The sequence below is a fragment of the Salvia hispanica genome, chromosome 3 (assembly GCF_029641045.1).
Source record: "Salvia hispanica isolate PSC_SH4W2 chromosome 3, Shi_PSC_v1, whole genome shotgun sequence".
In the NCBI taxonomy this organism is placed as follows: domain Eukaryota; kingdom Viridiplantae; phylum Streptophyta; class Magnoliopsida; order Lamiales; family Lamiaceae; genus Salvia; species Salvia hispanica.
The window spans coordinates 33,195,183-33,213,643 of record NC_142694.1 but is presented as its reverse complement, the minus strand read 5'-3'; the positions used below and the strand labels follow the sequence as shown (position 1 = coordinate 33,213,643).

The window sequence follows — 18,461 nt, the reverse complement described above, 5'->3', positions numbered from 1 at the left end:
TTAATCAATTTTGTAGGAGTATTAATTTATATGGAAGAATATATTTTAAAATTTAAATTTAGTAATTAATGATTGAAGTAAATTAATGTGGTACAATAAAATAGGTTTGAATTGAGTGTGATCATAACCGCCGCCTTTTTCTCTATGCCTCTTCTTCTTCTTCACTGCGGTAAAATAAGTTACTACAGTAGTATGTATTAGCTGCAGAGATAGAGTGCATTTTGATTCCTCTTCTATCTTGACAGAAATCATGCGTTCCCGCTTGGCTGCCTCCGCCATGCACTGCCTTTCTCGATCTACCATTAATTACGCTTCAGCCGCCGAAGCTCGATTCGTCCGCAGCTTCTATTTAAAATAATAATAATATACTCCATTCTCACTTGTTTGCATTTGTCTAACTGTGGGAAATTTGTTAGAAACTTAGAAGAGATTGATCCCCGTCACTTGAAACCTTGGGATATTCAACGTGAATTGGCGAAACCCCCAGGTATTTCTCAATACTATTACTCACAGTATTCTTTACTGATGAATTCACAAACAAATTTTAAAATTTTAATGTAAACGAGTTCATCATTAATCACCCCATTCCTAATCATCAATTGTCATATATTTGTAAGTTTTCTCCTCTTAAAATGTGCAGCTTACCATTGGCCACCTCATCTTGCTTTGAGATAAAATGTACTCCTACATCATCATGCTTACAACTTGACATCTACCCTAAGACCAAGCCTGAGACCGTTGTTTATTATCATGATCGTGTTATTGATGCATATTCCCTTAAAAGAGGATGGCACCATCTCACCCAACTATCACATATGTCTTCCTTCTTTTCTAAAGGAAAACTATTCTTTATCTGGGGCTACTTGTAATGGTCTACTTCATTTACATAATTTTACGGGTCATGCCTCTCTGGAACCCAACAACGAGTGAGTATAAGATCCTGCCTATGCCCCTTGCAGAACCCCCTGATCTACTTAGGTGGTTTATAACGGCATATGGAATGTGGTCTGACCATAAATTTGATGATGTCAAAGTGATGCATCTTAAACAATTTTGGTTGGAAGATAATGCCGGCGAGTTATATTACTTTGACTTGTATTCCCTTAGAACTAATTCTTGGGGGAGAATAAATTGCACCGAGTTTGACTATTTTCCCTTAATAGATTGTGCTTGCCTGGATGGCGTTTTTTATTGTAAAGCATTTAAAAAAGGAGGCCATGGCCCTGTTTTCTGTTCGTTTGACCTCTCTACTGAAACTATGTCCACTTTACCCTTTCCTCAACTTATTCAGTCCGATTTTAAAATTATAAAGTATAAGGGGATGTTAAGTGTTGTTGAGTGGTGGGATGATAAAGATGATGTGCCTTGGAAGTTCCAACTTTGGAGTCTGAGAGATGGAACTTGGACAAGAGAATCTGCATTCCATACTCGTGGTATTAGGCAGTTGTTATGGTCCTCGCCGGACGGTAAGCTATTGTATTTTGCAAGCTTGAATGATGAGCTAGTGGCGTTTGATCGTAGCATTGGAATGTTGAAGCATCTTGGTGTCAAATGGTTTTCTTCTGAACCAAAAATCATTCCGTAAAGCTTTGCTCAACTCAATGGTATTTCACAGGTACATTCTCAACTCCTAATGCATATAAACTGTGAAAGCTTATTAATATATGCTTGAGTAATGTGTTTATATTGAAATAATTCAACTTGATCAGACGCATGAGCAGAAGAAAGAAGAAAAAGACGAGGATGCATACCAAGTATCCTTAAATTAGGTTGCATTTCCTATGTATTCTTTTCCCAGAAACAGAATCTATCCTCGATGGAACAGTTAAATAATAGTAGTAGTAGTAGTAGTAGTAGTAATAATTCTGGGAGTGGTTCTGCATCTCTATCCTCTTCGATCTATTTTAAATCTCAACTTTCTTTGCCAATGTTTGGATCAAACACAGAGCTACAGACTAAGGTTAATGCTATTCCATCAAATACTGAAACTGGTGCTACACCACAGATTATCCAGCAATTCCAAGTCTGGGACTGGGAGTTAAAATGATATGGGTGGCACATCAGATAATTCTTTTCCTACATCATCTATCAAACTTCATGTAGAACAGTAAAATATGTGGAGAAGTATATAGACATAGTAGAGAATAGTTGTAGGTGTTGTTCTACTCAACATAAGCCATGTATACATAGATAGTACAACAGACTAATTGATATACCCTTAATGGGGTTTTATGTAGAAATAGTATTTTTGCTTATTTGGACAATCCTCGTTCAGAAAGAAGAGTTGCGCAAATCATCCCAAAACAGTTAGTGCCAAATGCAATCCAAGCAAAATAGTATCTCGTAAACAGAGACAAGCTGTCTTGGCATTTAATATTGTTCTACACAGGAACTCCTAATTCAGAAATCTTTCCTATCTTTTTATCAATTGCTGATCTTTGCTGCCTCAGATGTGATGCCATTGAAGCAACCTGGTTCAGATACAATACACCAACACATAAATAGGGTTTTTTTTTTCATTCCTCAACAAGACAATTGTATTAAGTAATAACTTGTTAGGATACTTACGTCTGCTCGTAGCTTCAAAGCCTCCCTTCCAGGGATTTCTCGCAACAGGTCCATCAAATCTGAGCAATATACATAGGATAACAAAGAAATAAAAAAAAAAAGAGCATTCAAGGTCCATGTACAATGATTTATAAATTAAATAGAGAGAAGTGATCAAACAAGGTTAAACAAGCAACAAAATGATTTTTCTTTGATCACAATCCTATGCAATGAATAATGTAAGCACAATCCAATCTATGGGGATACGTGGATTTTTCTCAACACAAACTTATAGATTTCAAAGATGGGCTTCTCGGGTTTCATCAATCTAGTGATACTCTAGGTCTATGAGTCATCACCTTTGTTTTATTATTGTTTTTGTATCAGTTTCAAGTTCTATCCACCACGCTTTTGAAATGTATCATAACAAATTGGAATTAATGATGGGGAAGGAAGTCAGCTCTTATTCTCCTCGATTTCCAGGCTGGCATACTACAGAGAGAATTATAGTGGGATTATGAAAAGCAACAAGAGCCAATAAGAAGAATAGGTTTTACCCGCAGCTTCTGTTTCTGCCTTATAAACTGATCTAGCAATTCCTTGAATCTGAGTTCCAGCATCCCTGCATATCAATTTGAACATCAGATGGGCAGGATGAGAAAAGTTCATTTGTGTATGCATAAAATCATTCTAGTTAATGTACTACTTGAGATCAGAAAGGCCACGTTTCATGTCTCTTTCAGCAAGGACAGAGCGCTCAAGCAGCTTTTGACTCTCCTTCTTCATTAAGTCAACAGATAGACTCAACTCTTTCACATTATTTTCAGCTCTAACAAATTGTGCCTGCATACAATCACATCATAAGGCGTGTTCAGCCCATTTCACAAGGTGACGCAACAAAAATGCTTTGCACATGCAATCAGAACAAAGTGATATTAGTTCCATTTTATCTGCATACATATGATAAAAAAATAATTAAGATATTGGTGCACCTCCTCACTCTGAAGTCGACCCAGTGTTTTACGAATCAAAAATCTTCTAGGTCCTACAGACCACAAGCAAAAAAAAATATCAGTTTTAAATAGAGAATCAAGGGTAATAAAGTGAGAGAAATATCCAGAGAAGATAGCAAGGCAGCATTTCTTCTTAAAACAAATTTACCAAACCAAACATTCTGCAATTGATTAGATGTGGCTAAGTCATGCACGAAACCCATCACCTCCCATCATCCATCCTACATTCCCTTCCTCGTGAGATTATGATATCTTTTCCAACAGTGTAACAACATAAATGGTGTAATAATGTGTGAGTTCATTTTGACAATTTTAAAATTAGAAAAAGAAAAATCAACTTGAACAAGCTAACAGACAGTATACATGACTATGTGCCTATGGCATGAACACTGAGGAAAGTAGAAACATTGTGATAAATCTAATCAATTTGTTAAAGAGTGCATTAGCCCAATCTTAAACAATAGTAATAAATACCAAGAATAGTTGATAATGTAATGCAGATTGCAGAAAAGCAAGTGTGGAATAAGTATAACAATGGGAACCTCGCATAAGGAGGAGGCAAGAAGTAACAACAACACCAGCGGTGAGTGCAGGATGTTCTCTTAAACTGACTAATTCATCTGTAGGAATTAACATGACAAACAATATTCCTCAGATCATATCAGAATAAACCTAATAATTTGAATTAAAATTAATTGAGCAATAAATTGAATTTCGATTTCTAGGTATGAAACCTTTAACTTTGGTGAAGAAAGCTTCCTCATAATACCGATACCGAGTTCCGATTTGGGGAACAAATTCCTGCAAAGCGCATGTCGGTCATTTGGTTGCAGAGAGAGAGAGGAGGATCCGCTGTTGGTTACCTGAAGAGAGCGGAGATGAGTGGAGGAGGATTGCTGAAGAGAGCGGGCGGAGCTAATGGCGGAGTCGGCTGACTCCTGAACGGTGCGAGGGAGGTCTTCCGATATGTAAGTCAGCCAATCCTGCTGCTGCTCCGTCGGCGGTGGCGGTGCTGCATCTTCTTCTCCCATCTTTCCCCTAATTCCTCACACGATGATTCGATTTTTTTCTTCTCCTTCTTTAATAATTGCTACATTTTTCATTTTAATAATCAACTTTTAAAATAGGAGTATTTTTTAGCCAAAGTTGTACATATTTTTCAATAACTAATGAATATTTATATTTAGATGTATATTTTGAATAATTACAAAAATGAATTAAGCTTGATCTTGATGATAATTGGCTCAATTGAACCCATTATTATAGTACTCCATTCTTTATATAAGTCCATTAAATTCATTTTTACTATGTTTAATTAATTTATTTCATACATATCTAATAAATTTTTGTAAGTCTATGATCAAACCAAATTTTGGAAGGCATATACTAAACTAAAAGAAAATGTTCATAAGATAAATTAATTTAGTTGGACAATAACAAAAATTGTAGAATGCTCAAAAAGAAAGGAAAAATGTAGTACTACTAGTAATCCAAACCATGTTCCAGCAAAAACTATAATCACCAATGTTCCATATCGCTCTACCCGAACCCCAAAACCGAGCGATCAAAATGTCTTCAACTCACCATCATCAAGTCGTCACTTCACCGTGACAATCTTGATGACGGACGACGATCCAATCCGGTGGAGCACAACCACCGCATCGCCCTCCTTGCACAGCCCCTTCGTCTTCGCATGCTGGAGGGCAAACTCAAGGGCTTCCTCTGTCGACTCCTCATCCGAAGCCCTTGCAGATCCCGCGCACAGAACCGGAACCAGACCCCTGAATATCAGACTGTGCCTGGCCGGAGATTCATCGCTGCACGACCAATCAAAAGAGTCAGTCTTGATCTCCGGAACCACCACAGACAGAATAGGCATCCCTGGTCTGTACTTGGCCACCAGCTTCGCAGTCCTCCCCCCTCGAGTTAGGACCAGAATGAGAGCTGCTTTGGCCGAGTTGGCAGCTCGAACAGCACACGATGCAAGGCTCTCCAAGGGACTCATGGGCACCGGGGCGTTTGTCATGATCCGTTTAAAAGCATCAGCGTAGTCGATTGTGCTTTCTGCCTCTATGCAGATCTTGGCCATGGTGCGGACTGCCAGCTCCGGGTAAGCTCCTGCTGCTGTTTCGCCACTGAGCATGACGCAGTCTGTTCCATCTAGAACAGCATTGGCGACGTCCGTGGCTTCTGCTCGGGTTGGCCTTGGAGACTTGATCATGGACTCGAGCATCTGCGTTGCAGTGACGACCGGCTTTCCTTGGATGTTGCACTTGTACACCATCACCTTCTGAGCTAAGAATATCTTCTCAATTGGGATCTCCATTCCAAGATCACCACGAGCAACCATGAATGCATCTGAGTTGGCTAGAATTTCATCAAAATTCGCCACCCCTTCTTGATTTTCAACCTAATAATTCAGAATACATTCTTAATGGGAAACATAAAGACAGTGGTAGCTGTTGCTTCCACAAAGTAAAGAACTTCCATTCTTAAAAACCAGAAAGACAAAAAAACACTGCTCACTAAATTCATCACATGACAATAATTTTGGTGAAGAAAACTAGAAATCACATTCTTCCCTAGCAATACTAGAAAAATTAGCCAATGAAATAGGCTTCATCCTAAACTAACATCACTACAATCACATTTTGTCTCGTAATTAAAAAATTTCACGAACAATACTCAAATCACCTTTTCTCTCTATTAATCTCCCACTTGACCAATTTTGCATTAAAAATCATACCAACAGCATTGATAGTGGACAGATGGAGCAATTGAAACACCCAAAATTTTTGTGAAAAATATGGAATGTTAGAAATGTGAAGCAAAGTAAAGCAAGAAAAAGAGAAACAAGAGATGACCTTAGACATGAGAAGGATGGTCTTGGCATGGTGTCCCAACAGCTTGCGAACCTCAACCAAGTCAGAACCCTTACGAACAAAAGACAGAGCAATCATGTCAATCTTATTAGGAACCCCCCAGTTGATGATATCTTCCTTGTCCTTTTCAGTCAAAGTAGGGAGGTCCACCACAACCCCGGGAAGATTCACATTCTTCCTCTCACCGAGCACAGCAGTATTCTCACAACGGCAACGCACCAGCCCCTGCTTGGTGTCGCACTCCAAGACAGTGAAAGAGATGGTTCCATCAGCACAGAGTATGACCATCCCGGGCTTCACATCCTCCGCGAGCTTCTTGTAACTCATGCATATCGTCTTTGCATCGCCCTTGAGGCTGTAGTCCGTAGAGATCGTGATCTCCTCCCCCTGCTTCAGTTGCACGGCCTTCTCATCTTTCAGAAACCCCGTTCGGATTTCCGGGCCCTAAATCGATGATGAGCAATGAATTTGTAAAATCGAATCGAAAGCAAAACAAAAGGTAAATCGAATTGAACCTTGGTGTCGAGCATGACGGCGCAGAGAATGCCGGTGTTCTCCATGGCCTTGCGGAGATTATCGAGGGTTTCCTGGTGGTATTCGTGAGATCCGTGAGAGAAATTGAAGCGAGCGACGTTCATGCCAGCTCGGAGAAGCTTCTCCACCATGGGGATGGAGCGAGAAGCAGGGCCTAGCGTGCACACGATCTTCGTCTTCGGCCGCGTCTCACCACCATCTCCGCCGAAGTAGTTAGTCATCTCTCTCTCTCTGTCTCTGTATTTTGTGAGCGGAAAGAATTTAGTGTGAAGACTGGGGGAAGGAGGCTAACTCTATTTATATGCAATTAAAGGAGGGAGCGGAGAGGCCTACTTTTTGAACAAGTTAGGGCTAATTACTTCAATTATTATTCCTTTTATAAAAACATACTTTCCCAAATTAATACCACCAAATTATCAACATGAATACCAACACAAATGTGTTAAATTATTCTTCCTTTTATAATTCAATAAGTATAATTATCAAGATTATTGGCAGCACATTTCACAAATTTCAATATAGAATTAGTAATATACGAAAGAGAAAAAATAAATAATTAACTAATTTTTTAAAATAGAAAAATATAAATACTGATTGTGGACCGATGAAATCTTTCATTTGTCCCCAAATGTGTATCACATAATTTTATTTCGATTTGTCATATTTCATTTATTTATGTTTTATTATAGTAGTAGTGTTTAACTTAATAAGTTGGTCATATATTTTACTAACTTATTTTAATTATATTTTATTATAAAATAAACATATTACATATTAAAAAAAAAGACAATGTCAAAATAGGATGAATATTTGCATATAAAATGAGTATTAAATAGGTGGTGACTTGCACAAGAGGCAAGGCTCATTGTTAGAAAGAGGAATATGGAATTAAATTTTGAAACTCATGCCCCTATTTTTCTTTTCTATTCCCACAGAATTCATGCTTGAAGAAAGTGGAAACAACGTCGGCAAAACCATTTGCATAGATCCCCCCAATACAATGGCCTGCATTGCCCTTCTCTCTTTTCTTCCCCGTTGAAATGTGTGTGAGTGTGACCGATATATATATACAAAACATGTATTGGTCAAACTAAGGTCGAATCAAAGTCATAGGTATGTGTAACATTGTAGTAAGATACTGTATTAGACAGACAAGAATGTCACTTTTGCATGTGACATGGGGTCTTGTCTGAATAGTACTACAAGCATAATAATAAGTTAAATAACTTTCTCTTCTTATTCAATAATCTAAGACCCAAACCTATGATCTCAACAAAATACTCATATGATATTTGTGCTTCATTTCCGAGTTACTAACTAGTCTACACCCTTTATATATCTTCTTCTAATTGAGACGAGAGAGAACAAAATAGCAGCAAAATCAACCTCCCATGGGTTGGTCTTTGTTTGTTGGGGGTGCCTAAAAATGCAAGGTATCTGAAAAAATTAAATAAAGTATATTCCAATATATTTTTTGATAATTTGGAACTTGATTCATCATATTTTGGGTCAATTAGGAATCAGATAAACATCTTGTGTTTGAATCCAATGATGCAGAATTAGGGAAGTTGTCTTTTACTTCTGGAAAATATTGGCTCTTCACTCTTTGTTGTAGTTATATCTAAGGAAAAAAATTTAATTCACCTCAAAAGTGTAATTCATCATCACACCCGAACTGGAATCATAATTCATAATCATCTGATTCTGATCCATCAAAGTTGTCAGCATCATACCTATGCTCATCTTCCTCATAGTATATAATTTAATTACTTTGAGTTATGTTGCTCGGTCTTTTCCCCTGGCCTAACTCTTCCTTTGATACATTTTCCGAATAGGATACTCAATAAATATGAAATCTTATGGAATATTCCCTGGCCTAGTTTGGCCTTCATTTCTTTCCTAATTTTCTTTCTGAAGCCGTTCTTGCTCCTCGGCCTTTTCTTGTAAGAAGAGTTAAACTAGTCTTATTTATCATTGTTCTGAGATTAAGCATTGAATTTTATGTATTTAATCGAATAAGACTCAATCGTATATAGTCATCAAATCAAACTTCCTTACACTTAATTTGATATCAAATTCAATTATATGATTACGAGATGAAAGACACATTCCATAAAGAAAATAATCAAAATATAATGTAGTATTAAGTAAAAGAAGTGGCATCATATCGTCGATTCACATTTATCTAGCCTTATTACATATAGAGAGAGTAGTATGGAACTTTAGACATCAAATAACTGATGTGGTTGGAAGCTCATTAGTGTTAACCTGCACAACCAAAGGGCTCCTAACATGATGGAACCCATCGGACCACGTAATCGACCCGAAATCATATCTACCATGCGATATCTTGAGGGGACTCATGGTGACACGATACGTTATTTCCTGTTTAAAAGGCGAAAACAGCAATACCCTGGGCCAAACCACTACCTCGACGCCATGAGGCTTCACCACACTAACATAGTACACGGCCGTTTTCAAATGCCCAACGTTTTTTAGAGTTCTCTTAACTGTGGTGACGCACCTGAGGTCGGACACGGAGATGGACGGGTAGTTTATGTTCCAATTGGGCTCGGGCTGGTCTGGGCACCGGACTTGTGGGCATATGACCATGGCTTGTAGTTGGGCCTCAGAAAAGCCCATGTTGCATAGGAAATTAACATAGTCTTGTGTGGTGGTGTCGTAAATAAGACCCGGATCCAAAGCCTTGAGTGGATCAATGTGTCCCGATCCGATGTCAAACGGGTCGGCCGATTTCTCCGATGCTTCAACTGCTATGCCATCACCATATATGTCCGTGTTGTGGGCCGTGGTCAATAGGGCCGATCTAATTGCAGCCGGAGACCATAGCGGATGGGCAGACTTGACGAGTGCAACTACGCCCGACACATGGGGGCAAGACATGGACGTTCCGGACAACATATTCCATTTAGTCGTCCGGTTATCGCCCGGAAATATGGTCGGAGGAGCCTTGGGCGACCACGATGCCAATATGTTCACTCCCGGGGCACTAATGTCTGGCTAAATTAACATCATACAACCAAAAATTAACTATATAGGAGTAACAATTAGGGATGAGATCAAGTGATGAGAATGATGTAGCGCTTAATTAGCACCTTGAGAAAGTCGGGCGAAATCGAGCTAGGCCCTCTGGAGGAAAAAGCCGCGACCACGGGCGCGGACGACCTTTTTAAAGCCGTTTCACTCGGCCGGATGTGCAGCTTGGTACCACTTCACATCAATTATATATTACAAACTCATCACTTTATTTAATTTCAATAGTAGTACGGATTATAATTTAATATAAGTGCTACTTACTAATTTAGTTTTCCCAAATTTGTGCCCTGAATTAAGTCAATACGCACAACGGGGATTATGCTTAGAGCAGCAACAGGCCTAGTCATTGGCTGCACAAAGATGAGCGCCGTTGCATTTATTAGAGATGCTGCGTACTCCGCCTTCACGCTCAACGTCTCCGATCCATCGCTCGAGAAGCAGAGGAGTATCAATCCCGATGCCGACCGACCCGTCAGGTTCCGATTATCCATATCACAAATCCTGCATAAACAAAGTTTTTAGTTGGTTTTATTTATATATACGTCCAACAATTAAATAAATGATGAATTGTTCATATCATGCATGCATACGTAAAAAAAACTTTCATGTTAAATATTCATATAAAAATGGTACCCATTGTAAAAAAAATCTCTAGTCCTGGCTAGGGCTCCTCTCACACCTTTCTCTATCAAAGCTTCACCCTGCATTGCAAAGTCCCTAATTACTACTATCAAATGATTCCAAATTCAAGAAAAGCAACATAATTTACCACAAAGGAGGCGCCGTCGTCATCCACCAAAATCTCCGTGGGGAAACTCCGATCAATCGTGGAAGCCGCGACGGAGATGCTCCACGGAAACACATTATCCACCGTGGACAAATCGGGCCCCGCATTCCCGGCCGCGAAAACCACGCTGACCCCCATCTGCACCGCGTGGAACGAGCCCAGCCCGGCCGCCGACCCCAGCCTCGCCGGCGCCCTCCGCCCTATCGACGCCGATATGACGTCCACCCCGTCGCGCAGCGCCTCGTCGAACGCCGCCAGCACGTCCGCCTCCGCGCACGCCCCCGAGCCCCCTAAGCTCCAGCACACCTTGTACACCGCCACCCTCGCCCTCGGGGCGCCCCCGCGGGCCACGCCCCCGCCCAGCCCCGCGGTGCACGCCCTCGACCCGGCGGCGGTGGAGGCCGTGTGCGTGCCGTGGCCGAGGACGTCTCGGGCGGATATGTATTCGGTTTTGTCCATCTTGCCGTAGGATCTCTCGAACCCGGATTTGAAGTATTTTGCTCCGATGAGTTTCCGGTTGCAGTGCTTCTTCGGGTCCAAGTTGTCGCCGCGCGAGCACGTGCCTTTCCACCGCTTTGGCACCGGAGGCGTGCCGGGCTCCTCGTGAAAGCTCGCCGACTCCGGCCACACGCCTTTAATAATAGCCCGTTCAAACATTAAATTTAAAGACTTGAATTATATGGATAGTACATTTCATATCATGTTTAGTGCATTCACCCAAAAAAGTGACTAGTATTTTTAAATTTATTTTATGCTAATAGTCGTCATTCTTATCTAAATACCGTTGCAAATCCTATAACAATGTGATTTCATTAATCATGAATCTCCGCTGTTGTTTTTTTACTAACATTTTATTTTGCAGCATGTGAATGTGATTGGTAATATGGCCTTAAAATCATACTGGACCACTGGTCGGCTCTTTATCGTGTCACTGTAAGCTCAAACTCGAACATAATATGTTCTTCAAATAAACTCGGCTAACAATTTGACATTGTGACACGATAGAGCCATACAAATTCTAAACCTCAAAGTTCAAAGATTAATATTCAAATCACCAATAACTAGAAAAATAAGAATTAAATCAGTTAATTAATTACACACAAACTATCGAAATTATCATCGTGTGATGAAACTCGACACTAATCCATTGATTTCGTGCATATACATGCCATGCCCAAAACTGCCTACTATATATGGTGATCATGTCATGCATAATAAGGGAAAGAAAGTGTGTTTGTCACCTGAGTCAAAGACACCAACAATGACATCCTCTCCATGGCAAAGCTGCAATGGAGTTCCTCCACTATAGTCAAGGGTAAGTCCCATGAAATCCCAGCTTCTTGTGGTGCACAGCTTCATCATCCTACTCTTAAAAACAGATATCACGCCTCTCGTATCTGCAACACCATTTTTGGCAAAAATCAAACCACAAATATGGCCATCACAATGCAAGAATCTAGCTAGTGTTGATTGTTTACTTGTCAAGATGGCTGCTTGGCTTGCATTGAGTGTTGCAGCAAATCCAGACAAGGAATGCTTGTAGCTATACACCAATGCCTCCTTTGCTTCCTCCTTACTATAAAATCAAACCCCAAAACCAAAAAAAGTTTGTGATCAAGCATGTTAAGTTAATTAAGCCCTACATATAAATGATAATCAGTTTGTCGACCTATGGAACACGCTGGTAAGGTGGCGGACATGATGCTCGTATGTAAGGAGAGGATCGGTATAGTTGGCATGCCCTAAGTAGACAATGTAGACCTGATTAAGGCAAAAATACACGCGTAAAATGAGTGTGGTTATCAGTTGAAGTGAAACCAAGAGAGTTTTACAAATGGAAGTTACATGAGAAGAAGATGTTGAATGAATGAAATAAAGCGAAAGTGTTAGAGAAAGACTCCAAAAACACTGAAAACCAGTAGCCATTGCCTCAGTTTGACAAGAAAAAACATGGGATCTTTGCCATATATATATAGGGAGCCGAAGGAAGACATGGAGCGTGCAGTCGAAGGAAACTGGCATTTTCTCATTTTAGGTGTACGTATGTATACTAGCTAGCTACACCAAAGTTGAGTTCATGTGACCTTCATCATTTATAGTTCTCAACAATTATCAGTTATTGAATCCAAATTATATGAAAATAAGTATTGTTTAGTCAAAATGATATAGGCGGCTTAGGCAATAATCCCACAGGTGAAAGCATGCAATGCAAAGGCATCATCACCCTAGCTATATAGTAACATCAGAAAGCAGCCCTAATCAACATTATATTTGGAGGCATTTCTGAGATTTTGAATGAAGAACTTTATTAGTGGATCAAATATTTTAATGGTTAAAAAATGATAAAAAGACAATAGACTGCACTCATGAGGATTCTGCCTGAATAAATACATCTATCAAGTAGAATATCATGAGTGTTCATAAGGTCTCAAGCATTTTGTATGATCCACCGGCTTTCATTTTCCACACGACATCTCAGTTTTGATCCCTCATAAGATTCCAACAGGAGATGACAAAATGCAAGAATCCTATGCACCATTCATCTTCTAATTCTGGTCTACTGCTGTAAATCATTGCCTAATTAGCTACATCTTTCCCAACAAAAGATGCGTGAATCAAGCGCATATACTTGCAAGATTATGATGTTCTTTTACGCTACGCTAATCTTTACCTTCCAAGATGCAAAATTCACATTAGTAAGGTTGCAAGTAAGCATTGAGAACCTGCTTTCTGAGGTGCCTACCCTCATAGCTCTCAATAATATATCATTGAGCTTAATTAACACATCATTATTTAAGTAAATGTTAATGATATTAATCATAAATCAGTCTGAAATCTTAAGGTTTCCAAAATAGACAGATTGTTTCCTTACAACCAGGAAACCGGGATAACTGTATCCCCCCCCCCCCCCCCCCCCGTTCCTCTGCTGAGCTTCCCAAATATTACCAATCTGAGGAAAGAGGGGAGGACTTGTTTCGCGGAGGTAGACACTGCTGCGTGTTTTCAGTTGACTTGTTCATTACATAGAAAAATCAGCAAACAATCTCCTGCAGTTCACACTGATAAAGTACTTCTTTGTTATAAATTTCCATGTGAGTGAGCTCAGCTTCAGCTTCCACTAAACATCCAAATTTGCAGCCATCTTTTTGGGATTAGTCAATGGTCAGATCATATACAACCATACAGCCTACAGCCACTTCATCAAGATTCAAGAGGCATCTATTATATTTGTTGACATTTTTCCCAACCTAGAACGCGCCGACAGTTAAAACACGCTTTCTATTCTTGGAAGGTTTCTTTGCTGTGAAGTTTTTGGCCCTTTTGTTACATATCCAATATGAGAATTTTCACAGTTTAGTTGCAACTATTAATTTCCAAGATTAATTAGAGTTAATCACATTCTTGAATCTTGATTGAGCAAAAGTAGTTGTATCTTTAAGTAGTTACCATTCTTAACCAATGATTTTAATAATCAGATGTACCATTACTCTAACATACTGTCAGTTGCCTGTTTAAACTGAAGTGAAGCAGGAGTTTGTAAACATTTCTTCAATCACACATATATGCAAGATTCTCAACTAAATTTTTAATAAAAACTTTTAAAAAGTGAGTAGTATTACTATTTTTTATCTCCTTATCTTTGCAAGTTTGTTTCATGTTGAATGTGACATTTATATCTTGAACCTAAAGTTATCCCCACTACCATACAAAATCTTTCTAAAATAAGTAGGTAAGGTGGCTACATAAGGCAACTAACAGTAAGGGACAACACACAGATAAACAATAATTTTAGCATCTTCAAAAATCATTTATCTATTTAAGTATTGGAAAAGTTGTTGGAGGAGGAAGGGAGTCTGGATAGTGAATAGTATAATTACAGATATATGAAAAATGTAATGGAAGATGTCATGCGCATGCTAAAGAATAGAGAGAGATAAGGAAAGGAATGGTGGGAATTGAATTGTAAAAAACGCACTAACTTGCTACTGATCAATAACTCTTGAAAAAAAGTGCAACAATAAGGAATCATCATTGCCATTTGCCATCAACTATCACCACTCTTATAAGTCTTTTCATACCATCCCTCTTCTTCTTTTTTCTTCCCTTTTGCTGCTTCTACCCTTTTCTTGGAAAAAAGTAATCTTTCTTTTTATAGGTGGCTCTCTGATCAGTGTTTGAAAAGTGGGATTTTGTTTTTTTGAATTTTTTTTGTGGGTTTGATCTTGATGGGGAACTGTTGGTGTGGGTGGAAAATTTACAGGGTCTCTTCCAACTCAAAATCTGGTGAGTTTTCCTATTTTCTCTGTTTTCTTAGATAAAATGTATTCTTGATTGTTTTCCAGCCATATTTGATATTCAGAAGGTGATTCTGATATTAATATAACTTGAATGAATATTCAAATATTTATTCTGTCTGAGATCATATTATGCAGAAAGATTGTAAAGTTATATAGCATCTTGTTCTTGATATAATAGTGAAAAATAGAAGAATTATTTTGTCCTAGTAGTACTATATATCAGTTGAACTGGAAATTATCAAGAAAGCATAGTTATAACCATGACAAAACATGTAACAATTGAAGTGGTTGCACTTGCAGAATCCCCTGATCAAGGCCCCTCAGAAAAGGTAACAAAGGATGAGAGAAAACTACCATCAAATCCAGAAGAAGTAGAAGATCTACGCCGTTGCACTTCATCAAAGCCACTGACTGTGTTCACGTTCAACGAGCTCAAGAGCATCACTTCGAATTTCAGACAAGATTACATGTTGGGAGGGGGAGGATTTGGGAGTGTGTACAAAGGCTACATTTCTGAAGACATACAAGGCCTTCAGCCAATCACAGTTGCTGTCAAGGTTCATGATGGAGACAACAGTTCACAAGGTCATAGGGAATGGCTGGTAAATTATTCATTATCTTGATGAAAATTTCTCACCCATTTTGCACGATAAGTTAGTTCTGATTAGATGGTGTGTGCTTAGGCTGAGGTGATCTTCTTGGGGCAGCTCTCTCATCCAAATCTTGTCAAGTTGATTGGCTATTGCTGTGAGAACGAACACCGGGTTCTGATATACGAGTACATGCCTCGTGGCAGCGTTGAAAACCTTCTCTTTTCGAGTAAACTCCACATCCGTCTTCTTGATGCAAACACACACACACACACATTGTAGTGTTGCTTTGACACCAATGATAATGTTGTTGTAGGAGTTCTGCTGCCTCTCTCTTGGTCTACTAGAATGAAGATAGCTTTTGGTGCAGCAAAGGGGCTGGCTTTTCTGCACGAAGCAGAGAAGCCGGTCATCTACCGCGATTTCAAGACTTCCAACATCTTGTTGGATGAGGTGAGTTTGCTCTAAATCTGTCTTCATCATAGCCATATAATGATACAATCAAGAAATCCAACTTATTCACAGGAATACAACGCGAAGCTCTCTGATTTCGGCCTTGCCAAAGACGGGCCAGAGGGGGACAAGACTCATGTCTCCACGCGCATAATGGGAACCTATGGATACGCTGCACCCGAGTACATAATGACAGGTAGCCATGTCATAACCATTTTCAATACACACACACAATGCCATGGTCTCATAACTCTTTGGTGCATTAGGCCACCTGACTCCTAGGAGCGACGTGTACAGCTTTGGAGTGGTGCTGCTTGAGCTTGTGACGGGGAGGAAGTCTCTGGACCGGTCAAGGCCAGCACGGGAGCAGAATCTGACGGAATGGGCTGCCCCGTTGCTCAAGGAGAAGAAGAAGGTGCTCGACATCGTGGATGGGAGGCTAGGAGGAGACTATCCGGTAAAGGGTGTGCAGAAAGCAGCCATGCTAGCCTACCACTGCCTTAACCGCAACCCAAAGGCACGGCCGCTCATGCGAGACATCGTGGACTCGTTGGAGCCTCTGCAGATTGAGGCTAATGCTGCACCTCACAACCTCTCTTTCACTATATATACTAGTCCCAACTCAAATGCTGGCTAGTCAAAAACCAAAACTGAACACTTTAATTCTTCTCGTTTTTGTTCATGTTTGTTAGTTATAATCTATACTAGTTTGTAGAAAATCAAGAGTTTCATATATACAGATTGATAAATCTTCTTCCTTTTTGGTTGTTGTGATATGAGTTTCTGCTTTTTTGTTTCATTATAATTTGTACAGGTATAGTATATGTTTCAATATCATTGTATGATTAAATTTTTTCAGCCATTTTGCAAATTAGAAAAGGAAGCAAAACTAAAACGTCGGAAAATTGGAAAATCAATGTAAGAGCATCTCCAATGCAAATAGGTCAGCCACTCTCTCTCCCTACCACGTCAGCAGCACTAAAAATCCACCTGCCACATCAGATTTAGGTCAGCCATAGGCCAGCCGCAATAAAAATAATTCAAAATATACTATATTTACGAAATTAAAATTACGGATTAAATTTATTACACAGATACGGGAAAATTAATTCATTTCATTCAAAAAAAAGTACAAAGATTTAAAAAAAAAATACATGATTTTTTTTTAAAAAAAGGCCTTCCACACACGAGCCCCGCCACTCTCTACTCCTCGTCGCCGTCGCCGCCGCCGCTGCCGCCACCCGGGGTATCTGACCCCACGTCGGAACCCCCATCTGTGCCCTCGCGGTATCCAAATCAACCCGCATGCTCTCGAGCATCGACCGAAGAAACATCTTCTCCGTGGGGTCAGTGGCGTTCTTCCACTCTTGGAAGACCTTGTACATCTGCTCCCGCGTTTTGTTACGCGAATAGAGAGTGTACTCGAGTGGGGCGGCGGACTGAACCTCATGGGGCGATAGGGGGGATCTTCCCCTCGCAGCCCGTTGCGCCCGCTTCTGTCCAATCGGGCGAGGGCGACCAGTAAATGAAGGAGGGGATGGAAACTCCTCAGCATCCGGGGGGAGGTCGTGGGATCCGCCGCTGCTGCCGCTGTAGTCGCCGGTATAGTTCAGCCTCTGCTTCTTCGGCCAACCAGCGTCGCAGCCCGCACGGAACTTCTCGGAGTCCTTCAACAACACATAGCACTCCCAGAAGTGGAACTCCTTGTACTTCCCCGCCAAGGGGAACTGACTCTCGGCTATCCTCCGGGCGTCCTCCTCATTCTGCCAACTAGTGAGCTGACGGAGGGCGTTGGCGTACAACGCTGAAAAACGGCCGACCGCGGCCCTGATGCGCTCCCACCCCTTCCGGACCTTCTCCCCGCTGAAGTCCTTCCCGTGCGGGCAGTGCCTCCTGTAGGCAGCTCTAATCTTCGTCCACATGTTGACAACCGCTGGTTGTTCGCAACCAGCGGATCGTCGCACACCTCCAACCACCCCCTGGCCACCCCGGCGTACTCATCCTCCGTCCACTTCCTCCGGCCGGGGGTGTCGTCAACAACGGGTTGCGACGACTCGCCGACCGCCTTGGCCTTCCCCCTCGTCTTCTTGTTCTTCGCCGCGGCCCGCCCCGCTGGAATGGGAGTGTCCGGATCGCCGAGATCGATCCCCATGTCATGCAATGACAAAAGGTCATCGCCAGTGAACTGCGTCTCCACTGGGGTCGACGTGTGAGACGAAGCCGTCAAAAAATCCAGAGAGTGACGATAGACCGTGTCCTCCCCCGGTGACCCCTGCATCCCGGGATGCATACCCATCATC

General features: G+C 40.7%; 4 protein-coding genes and 1 long non-coding RNA gene across 6 annotated transcripts; 2 read left to right on the top strand and 3 right to left on the bottom strand.

Moving 5' to 3' along the window:
• The first annotated feature begins 1,072 nt into the window (after nucleotides 1-1,072).
• Nucleotides 1,073-2,334, top strand: LOC148930601 (uncharacterized). Its single transcript, XR_016136466.1, has 2 exons — nucleotides 1,073-1,615; nucleotides 1,710-2,334. It is a non-coding gene; the product is annotated as an uncharacterized LOC148930601 (long non-coding RNA).
• LOC125210944 (chromosome-associated kinesin) lies at nucleotides 2,136-4,649 on the bottom strand. 2 transcript variants are annotated; one of them, XM_048110593.2, is made up of 8 exons: nucleotides 4,424-4,648; nucleotides 4,295-4,361; nucleotides 4,103-4,180; nucleotides 3,540-3,592; nucleotides 3,254-3,390; nucleotides 3,105-3,169; nucleotides 2,569-2,627; nucleotides 2,136-2,471 (listed from the first exon to the last, which is right to left on the bottom strand). In XM_048110593.2, the coding sequence occupies exons 1-8, from the start codon at nucleotides 4,589-4,591 to the stop codon at nucleotides 2,382-2,384; spliced, it is 717 nt and encodes a 238-aa protein (XP_047966550.1). In that variant the 5' UTR covers nucleotides 4,592-4,648; the 3' UTR covers nucleotides 2,136-2,381. The 2 variants fall into 2 exon arrangements, with proteins under 2 accessions (XP_047966550.1, XP_047966551.1); XM_048110594.2 differs by lacking the exon at nucleotides 4,103-4,180 and having other exon boundaries at nucleotides 4,424-4,649.
• A 298-nt stretch (nucleotides 4,650-4,947) lies between these two features.
• LOC125210941 (pyruvate kinase, cytosolic isozyme-like) lies at nucleotides 4,948-7,249 on the bottom strand. The gene is made up of 3 exons (XM_048110590.2): nucleotides 6,958-7,249; nucleotides 6,425-6,886; nucleotides 4,948-5,970 (listed from the first exon to the last, which is right to left on the bottom strand). Exons 1-3 carry the CDS (start codon nucleotides 7,195-7,197, stop codon nucleotides 5,158-5,160), a joined length of 1,515 nt encoding a protein of 504 aa, XP_047966547.1. The 5' UTR covers nucleotides 7,198-7,249; the 3' UTR covers nucleotides 4,948-5,157.
• A 1,879-nt stretch (nucleotides 7,250-9,128) lies between these two features.
• Nucleotides 9,129-12,842, bottom strand: UNE17 (Subtilisin-like serine endopeptidase family protein). The gene is made up of 9 exons (XM_048109381.2): nucleotides 12,666-12,842; nucleotides 12,490-12,581; nucleotides 12,299-12,396; nucleotides 12,062-12,217; nucleotides 10,803-11,452; nucleotides 10,667-10,734; nucleotides 10,295-10,534; nucleotides 10,093-10,207; nucleotides 9,129-9,997 (listed from the first exon to the last, which is right to left on the bottom strand). Exons 1-9 carry the CDS (start codon nucleotides 12,840-12,842, stop codon nucleotides 9,206-9,208), a joined length of 2,388 nt encoding a protein of 795 aa, XP_047965338.2. The 3' UTR covers nucleotides 9,129-9,205.
• Nucleotides 12,843-14,770: 1,928 nt separating this feature from the next.
• On the top strand, nucleotides 14,771-16,919 carry LOC125210942 (putative serine/threonine-protein kinase PBL16). Its single transcript, XM_048110591.2, has 6 exons — nucleotides 14,771-15,104; nucleotides 15,419-15,720; nucleotides 15,802-15,937; nucleotides 16,025-16,161; nucleotides 16,234-16,357; nucleotides 16,428-16,919. Exons 1-6 carry the CDS (start codon nucleotides 15,047-15,049, stop codon nucleotides 16,796-16,798), a joined length of 1,128 nt encoding a protein of 375 aa, XP_047966548.1. The 5' UTR covers nucleotides 14,771-15,046; the 3' UTR covers nucleotides 16,799-16,919.
• The last annotated feature ends 1,542 nt before the right edge of the window (nucleotides 16,920-18,461 follow it).